The sequence below is a fragment of the Pogoniulus pusillus genome, chromosome 31 (genome assembly GCF_015220805.1).
Source record: "Pogoniulus pusillus isolate bPogPus1 chromosome 31, bPogPus1.pri, whole genome shotgun sequence".
Taxonomy (NCBI): domain Eukaryota; kingdom Metazoa; phylum Chordata; class Aves; order Piciformes; family Lybiidae; genus Pogoniulus; species Pogoniulus pusillus.
In genome coordinates this window covers 14,688,700-14,696,587 of record NC_087294.1, presented here as the reverse complement: position 1 = coordinate 14,696,587, position 7,888 = coordinate 14,688,700, and the positions used below count along the sequence as shown (strand labels likewise).

At 54.3% G+C, this 7,888-nt stretch overlaps 1 protein-coding gene and 1 long non-coding RNA gene across 5 annotated transcripts in view; one reads left to right on the top strand and one right to left on the bottom strand.

Annotated features, from left to right (window-relative positions):
* The first annotated feature begins 1,090 nt into the window (after positions 1 to 1,090).
* Positions 1,091 to 3,848, top strand: LOC135189241 (uncharacterized). Its single transcript, XR_010307987.1, has 2 exons — positions 1,091 to 1,214; positions 2,748 to 3,848. It is a non-coding gene; the product is annotated as an uncharacterized LOC135189241 (long non-coding RNA).
* SNX14 (sorting nexin 14) overlaps positions 1,531 to 7,888 on the bottom strand; it is a 42,535-nt gene continuing 36,177 nt past the window's right edge. For 2 of the 4 annotated variants that reach the window (XM_064169365.1, XM_064169367.1), the window contains 6 exons: positions 7,541 to 7,664; positions 6,526 to 6,690; positions 4,868 to 4,963; positions 4,019 to 4,110; positions 3,300 to 3,356; positions 1,531 to 1,749 (listed from right to left, as the gene is read on the bottom strand). In XM_064169365.1, coding sequence (XP_064025435.1) covers positions 1,708 to 1,749; positions 3,300 to 3,356; positions 4,019 to 4,110; positions 4,868 to 4,963; positions 6,526 to 6,690; positions 7,541 to 7,664 — 576 coding nt within the window. In that variant the 3' untranslated portion in view covers positions 1,531 to 1,707. The remainder of the gene's footprint in view (positions 1,750 to 3,299; positions 3,357 to 4,018; positions 4,111 to 4,867; positions 4,964 to 6,525; positions 6,691 to 7,540; positions 7,665 to 7,888) is intronic. The other 2 variants (XM_064169366.1, XM_064169369.1) reach the window with 1 other exon arrangement.

Here is a 7,888-nt window from a genome sequence, read left to right as displayed (position 1 = left end):
GAGGACAGACTGAGAGTGAGGGGGTCCCAGGTTCCTTGAATAAAACTGCAAAGTCCCATGCCAAGGGACAGATCTGATGGTCCCAGGATGTTGTAATACTGCTATCCTCAGAGTGAATCCAGAGGAGGCCACCAAGATGCTCAGAGGGCTGCAGCAGCTCTGCTCTGAGGACAGGCTGAGAGAATTGGGGTTGTTCAGTCTGGAGAGGAGAAGGCTCTGAGTAGACCTTGTAGCCTTCCAGTATCTGAAGGGGGCCCAAAAAAAGCTGGGGAGGGACTTTTTCGGGTGTCAGGGCGTGACAGGACTGGGGGGAATAGAGGAAAGCTGGAAATGGGGAGAGTCAGCCTGGATGTTAGGGAGAAGCTCTTCACAGTAAGAATGGTGAGAGCCTGGAAGGGGTTGCTCAGGGAGGTGCTGGAAGCCTCATCCCTGGAGGTGCTTAAGGCCAGGCTGGATGAGGCTGTGGAGGGCTGGACCGAGTGTGAGGTGTCCCTGCCCATGGCAGGGGAGTTGGAACTGGATGACCCTTTAGGTCCCTTCCATCCCTGAGAGCTGTGTGAGTTGTCCAGGATCCCTCCAGGCTCCTTCAAGGCTTCTCTAAAGCTTCCACAGATTATTCCTGGCAGTTTCACAGCTTCACAAGCAAGCAGAATGCAGCAGCTAAACAGAGAGCAGCTCAGCCACATTAAGGAGGCCAACCCAGCACCCATGGGTGATGTCAGAGCAAGCAAGCACTGAGCCTAGCTGTGTGGAACCGGGGGGCCAGCAGGCCCCCCGGCCTTTGATCCCCTCCACCAGGCACCCAGTGTGCACCAGGGGCACTCACCAGTCCCGATGGGAGGAGGATCCCTCTGCCCAGATGGGCAAACTTGGGGCTGCTGCCTCTGCTGGGGCCCATTAAATAGGGGAGAGGGCAGGGAGGGCAAAGTGGTTGCACCTGGGGAGGGGAGGAGACTCCAACAGCACCCAGATTGAAAAGGGGGGGGCAAAGTGGTTGCACCTGGTGGGGGAGGAGACTCAACAGCACTCAGGTGCTCTGGGTTTGGGGGATAAAAGGGGGAAGTGTGGTGGTGGAGTGGGAAAGGAGCAAGGATGGTGGAAAAGGGGAGGTGGTACTGAAAGAAGAGGTATGGTGAAGAAAAGGATGGATGAAGAAGTAGTCACAGCAACAGTGGACAAGGGAAGAGCAACTGATGTCATCCACTTGGACCTGAGTAAGGCATTTGACTATCAATCTCCCCTCTGCCATTTTAAACCCATTCCTCCTCCTGCCATGACAAGACCTTGTCAATAGTCCCTCCCCAGCCCTCCTGTAGCCCCCTTCAGATCCTGGAAGACCACTCCAAGGTCTCCCCACAGCCTTCTCCAGGCTGCAGAGCCCCAACCCTCTCACCCAGTCCTCCTAGCAGAGCTGCTGCAGCCCTCTGAACATCTTGGTGGCTTCCTCTGGCTCCAACAGTTCCATGTCCTTCTTTTGTTGGGGGCTCCAGATCTGCGATCAGCAATGAAAAGCAGAGCTCTATTAGCTACTTGTCAGTGGTACTCCATTTCCATGTCTTTATTGCATAAAGAGAGCTTTTCTGTTGGTTTAGAACTTAGATTTTGATGCTATTTACAAGTAAAATATACACTGCAAGGTTAAAATGTCACAGGGTCAGCAGAGCAGGGCAGGTGTCTTCTGCTGGGTGTCCTGCAAGGTCCCTGCCTTCACATCCAGCATGAGACAGAGCTGGCTTCCTTTGGACCCTGCTGAACAGGAAGGAGAAAGGAATGAGTTGGGTTTGAAAATGCAGATTTACAGAGCAATGAGTGAGCTGAGCTGTGCTGGCCTCTGCAAACATCCACTCCAAACGAGAAGAGAAAGGAAAGCTGCTCCCAGGGGTTTAGTCTTCTCTGGCCAGGCTGCAGCAATGGGCTGGGGGCAGCAGGGTGAGGGTTAACAAGCCCAAGTGCTGGCTGGGCCCTGCAATTTGGTCACAACACTGCAGGCTTGGGGAAGAGTGGATGGAAAGCAGCCTGGTGGTGGAAGAGGACCTAGGGGTGCTGGTATGCACAGAGGAGCTGAGGGAGCTGGGTTGTTTAGTCTGGAGAAGGCTAAGGGAAGATCTTCTTGCTCTCTACAACTAACTGAAAGGAGGTCCACCCCCACTGCCAGAGAATCCAGCACAGGGCACACAGGAACACATCCAGACAGGGCTGGAAAGGCTCCACAGAAGGAGACTCCACAGCCTCTCTGGGCAGCCTGTGCCAGGGCTCTGGGACCCTTACACTCAAGAAGTTCTTGCTCATGTTGAGCTGGAGCTTCCTGTGCTGCAGTTTCCATCCCTTGCCCCTTGTCCTGTGGCAGGGCACAAGTGAGCAGAGGCTGTCCCTGTCCCTCCCTTCCTGCCCCTCAGCTCTTGATAGACATTGCTGAGATCCCCTCTCAGCCTTCTCCTCTGCAGCATCCTTGGAGCCCTCCCATGGACTCTGTCCAGCAGATCCCTGTCCCTCTTGAACTGAGGAGCCCAGAACTGGATGCAATACTCCATCTGGAGCCTCACTAATGCAGAGTAGAGGCAGAGGAGAACCTGCATGGATCTGCTGGACACAGTCCTTTTAATGCCCCCCAGGACCCCATTGGCCTTCTTGGGCAGCAGGGCAGACTGCTGTGCCACGCAGAACTGAATGAACACCTGTCAGAAGTGAGGAGTTTGTTATTAGTGGCTTTGTGTCTGGCTAATGGGCTCCTATCTCCTGTTCCCCAGGAAGACCACACTGGGCAGTTCCTAAGTAAAGCTGTGTGAAGGTTTGAAGTACAGAAGGACAAACATCAGATGGATCACAAAGCTCAGGCTGGGCATTCAGACAGCTTTCTGTGTTGTGCCAATTCTTTATCTGGATAGTTAACACTGCAGTGACTGATCCAGAGGTTAAAACCCCATAAGCTCCTGCTTAATTATCTCAGGAGAAGTACTGAAGCTCAGGCTGAGCTCTGCATGCAGGGTGGACTTCCTAATCATCAGGACTACAAAGAGTGGAGACAGGCAACGAAAAGGAAAGCCACAGAGAGGTCCTGACTGCTGACTGCTCTGTGTAGAGCTCCTGAAAGGCAGCTCAGACTTGCTGGATGCTCAACAACTGGGCTTAAAGTGATGTGGAAAGAGCTAATTAACCAAAGTGTGATTAATCCAGAGTTTGATCATTTCAGCACATCAGGAAAACAGAGATTTCACCCCCAGGTTTAAAACCAACCAACAAGAAGAATGCAGCAGTGACCAGACCCACCAGCAGCTCTGGAAGAGAGAGTTGGCACCTACCTTGCTCAGCTCTGGGAAGAGTTCCTGAATTGCAATGTCCAGCAGCACATAAGTTAACTGAAAAGAAAGAGAGAACAGAAAGGGTGCTCCAAGGCAACATCCAATGCTGCTTTTCCTTCTCAACCCCTGAATTCAAACTGCCTCCTCTGCTGCAGTGCCATGGGAAGGCAACATCCAATGCTGCATTTCCTTCTCAACTCTGAACTCAAGCTCCCTCCTCTGCTACAGTGTTGTGGGTTTAAGGCACTGGGATCTCCTAAACCACAGAGTGGAGGCCTCCAGAGGCCAGACAGGTCCAGGAGGTGGACTGGAAAGTGCAACCTTTTGTTATTTCCTTCCCCAAAGTCCTGCAAGCCTCTTCTTGCTCTTCTCCTGCTTCCTGGCACAGGCTTCTTTATCTCTGGGTTTGCAGGGGAGTGAGGGCTGGTGAGGACAGAAGGCAGAGAGGTGTGGGGGATAAAGGGGACACCTGAGGCCTAGGGTTTTGGCCTGGTTTAGGGAGAGGTGGCCAATAAAGCTTTGGCCTAAGGAGGCTCTTGGAGAACTGCACTTGCACTTAGAGCCCCAGTTCCTTGCCAGTCTGTGTGCAGCGTTTCCTCCACTCTCCTTGGAAGGCATAAAGGGGACCTGGCTGGCTCCCTGAACCCAAGGCACAGCCAGGCACTCACTTCAGGCAGTCCTGTGCCACAAGCCAAAGGCTTTCCCACGCCCTGAGTTACCTGTTTGTTGAGCACTGGCTGCTGCATCCCATCAAACAGGAGCCTGATGCCTTCGTACTTCGCCTCCTCCCCGATGCACTTCCCGATGAGATCTGCAGCGGCACCAAGAGCAGAGACACAGCTCAGCAGGGAGCATGCAAGGCTGGCACTGACACAACTCCAGCAGTTGGAAAAGAGAAGTCTGCAGAGTCACAGAATGTTAGGGGCTGGAAGGGACCTCAAGGATCAGCCACTTCCAGCCCCCTGCCATGGGCAAGGACACCTCATGCTAGAGCAGGTTGATCACAGCCACATCCAGGCTGGCCTTAAACACCTCCAGGGATGAGGCTTGCAGCACCTCCCTGGGCAACCTGTGCCAGGCTCTCACCACCCTCATGCTGAACAACTTCATCACATCCAATCTCAATCTCTCCTCTAGCTTGAATCCATTCCCACCAGTCCCATCACTGGGGGGGGGGGGGAAAGTCCCTCCCCAGCTTTCTCGTAGCCCCCTTCAGATACTGCAAGGCCACAAGAAGGTCACCTCAGAGCCTTCTCCTCTCCAGACTAACAGCCCCAACTCCCTCAGTCTCTCCTCATAACAGAGCAGCTCCATCCCTCTGCTCATCCTCGTGGACACCTTCCAGCACCTCCAGATCTCTCCTGTGCCAAGGGCTCCAGAACTGGATGCAGTACTCCAGGTGAGGTCTCACCAGAGTGGAGCAGAAGAGCAGAATCCCCTCCCTCACCCTACTCAAACTTAAGCTGTGCATGGATTATTTGATCAGGAAAACAGCTCTGTCTGCATTGGGGTTATCTATCTGCTTGAGCAAATCAAACACACTGGTAGAGAGTCCTGCAGCACAGCACCTGGAATGTATCTCATCATCTCTTCAAAGGTCTGCTTCGCTCGCTTCTGCTTGTCCTGCAGGGAGCGCGGCTCCGAGTTCTCACAGAACACAGCATCTGTGGTGGAGACACAGCAGGGAAACACAGGCTGGAGGCTGCCAGGCACCCCTGGCAGCATGGCTCCTCTGTAAGATCTCGAATGGAAGGCACCTCTAAGCTTGACAGATCAGAGAATCGTGGAATGGTTTAGGTTGGAAGGGACCTCAAAGCTCAGCCAGGTCCAACCGCCCACCATAAGCATGGACACCTCCCACTAGAACAGGCTGCTCAAGGTCTCATCCAACCTGGTCCTGAACACCTCCAGGGAGGTTGTGGAGCACAGAAGCACAGAATGGGATCTTTGATCCCATTCTGTGCTTCTGTGCTCCACAACCTCCCTGGGCAACCTGTGCCAGTGTCTCACCACCCTCAACCTGTGCCAGTGTCTCATCACCCTCACTGCAAACAACTTCTTCCTAACATCCCCTTTCAATCTCCCCTCTGCCAGGTTCTGATTATAAAGCTTGTTTCTGTCACTGCCACTGCCAGATGTGGCTGACTCAGCACCTTTTAGAACCTACTGACAGGTCTTCATGATTTTTCAAGCCCCATTAAGCTGCAGCCCTGCACTGCAAAGTTGGGTGCTGGGGAAACTTAAAGGAAGAGGTTTCAAATCCAAAACTAGGATCAGAGAATCAGGCAGGGTTGGAAGGGACCACAAGGAGCAGTCAGTTCCAACCCCCCTGCCATGCCCAGGGACACCCTACCCTAGAGCAGGCTGCACACAGCCTCAGCCAGCCTGGCCTCAAACACCTCCAGCCATGGGGCCTCAACCACCTCCCTGGGCAACCCCTGCCAGGCTCTCACCACTCTCCTGCTCAACAACTTCCTCCTCACCTCCAGCCTCACTCTCCCCACCTCCTGCTTTGCTCCATTCCCCCCACTCCTGCCACTCCCTGGCACCCTCAAAAGTCCCTCCCCAGCTATTTTGTAGCCCCCTTCAGATCCTGGCAGGCCACAAGAAGGTGCCCTGGGAGCCTCCTCTGCTCCAGCCTGCACAGCCCCAACTCTTTCAGTCTGTGCTCACAGCAGAGCTGCTGCAGCCTCTCAGCATCCTCCTGGCCCTGCTCTGGACACTCTCCAGCATCTCCACAGCCCTCTTGTCCCTGTGAGGGCTCCAGAACTGGATGCAGGACTCCAGGTGGGGTCTCAGCAGAGCACAGCAGAGGGAGAGAATCCCCTCCCTGGCCCTGCTGGCCACACTGCTCCTGCTGCAGCCCAGGCTCTGGTTGCTCTCTGGGCTGCAAGTGCACACTGCTGGCTCCTGTTGAGCTTCTCCTCCAGCAGCACCCCCAAGTCCCTCTCGCCAGGGCTGCTCTCCAGCCACTCACTGCCCAGCCTGGATTGGTGCTTGCCATTGCCTCGCCCCAGCTGCAGGACCTTGCCCTTGGTCTTGCTGAACCTCCTGAGCTTGGCTTGTGCCCACCTCTGCAGCCTGTGCAGGTCCCTCTGGCTGGATCCCTGCCCTCCAGCCTGGCTGCTGCACCACACAGCTCAGTGTGGGCAGCAAACCTGCTGAGGCTGCTCTCAGTGCCGCTAAAGCAGCATTTTCACAGCAGGAGATGTTAACTGTGACTAACCTCTCAGCAGGGTGATCAGAGAGACCAAACGATGCTCTTCAAACAGCTGTTCCAGCTTACAGTGCAAGTAATAATCTGTGTACAGCTCCAGTGTGTTCTTGAAGAGAATCCTGCCCCCCATGAGCAGGTGATGGAGCCAGTCCGGAATGCGGAACACAACCCGACCTGCGAAGGCACAGCAGCACAGCCTGTAAGGGTCTCCTGAGCACAAAGGAGCCACTGGGGCAAAACAAAAGGAGGAAGAGAAGACTGCAAAAGAGCAAAGAAGTGGGAAAAATGTTTGCCACTCTTCTCCAGACTGCTTATAGGATCATGGAATGGTTTAGGTTGGAAGGGAGCTCAAAGCTCAGCCAGTTCCAACCCTCTGCCCATAAGCAGGGACACCTCCCACTAGAACAGGTGGCTCAAGGCCTCATCCAACCTGGCCTTGAACACTCCAGGGAGGTTGCAGAGCACAGAAGCACAGAATGGGATCAAAGATGCCCAGAGCCTCCTCTTCTGCAGGCTGCACACCCCCAGCTCCCTCAGCCTGTCTCTGTGGCAGAGCTGCTCCAATGCCCTGAGCATTTTCCTGGCCCTCCTCTGGCTCTGCTCCATCAGCTCCAGGTCCTTCCTGTGCTGAGGGCTCCAGAGCTGGATGCAGCACTGCAGGTGAGGTCTGAGCAGAGCAGAGGACAGTGGCACAATCCCCTCTCTGGCTCTGCTGGCAGCGCTGCTTTGGCTGCAGCCCAGGCTGGGATTTGCCTTCTGTGCTGCAAGCTCACACTGCCTGCTCATGTCCAGCTGCTCCTCCACCAGCACTTCTTGAACACCTTCTGCCTGTTGCAGAAGTATAACCACTAAAGTCCTTCGAAGCACAGCTGAGCTCCTAACTGCTCTGCTGGGAAGCTTGCCACGTACCGCATGAGACACAGCACAACAAGAGCCTCTCCTTACCTTAAGCACCTGAACTCTCTGTCTGGCATGAAGTGCAGGAGCAGGTAAGGTACAAGAGTGAAGGTAAATGACTTCTTACCAACATACATTAGGTAGTCATAGACTCCTTCCACAGTCATCACTTCCATGAAGTAGTTCTGATTCTGCCTCCTTTCTGCGTTCTCCGAGCGGTTTGCGTTGTTCTTGAACAAGTCACTGAACAGCTGGAAAGAGAACAGCAGATGGCTAAAAGCTCTGTGTTCAGAGGCAGAAGCACAGCCTGCAGCTCTGGCCTGGGGCTTTGGTGAGAGTATTCTTCTGTTTGGTTAGATTATTTTTGTCCTATTAAAAGGGAGGCTTTGGCTGGAGAGTTGGGCAGGGAGAAAGGGAAGGAGATTCAACAGGGGCAAGGGCAGAGTCTGGCACCTGGGAAAGAACAACCCCAAGG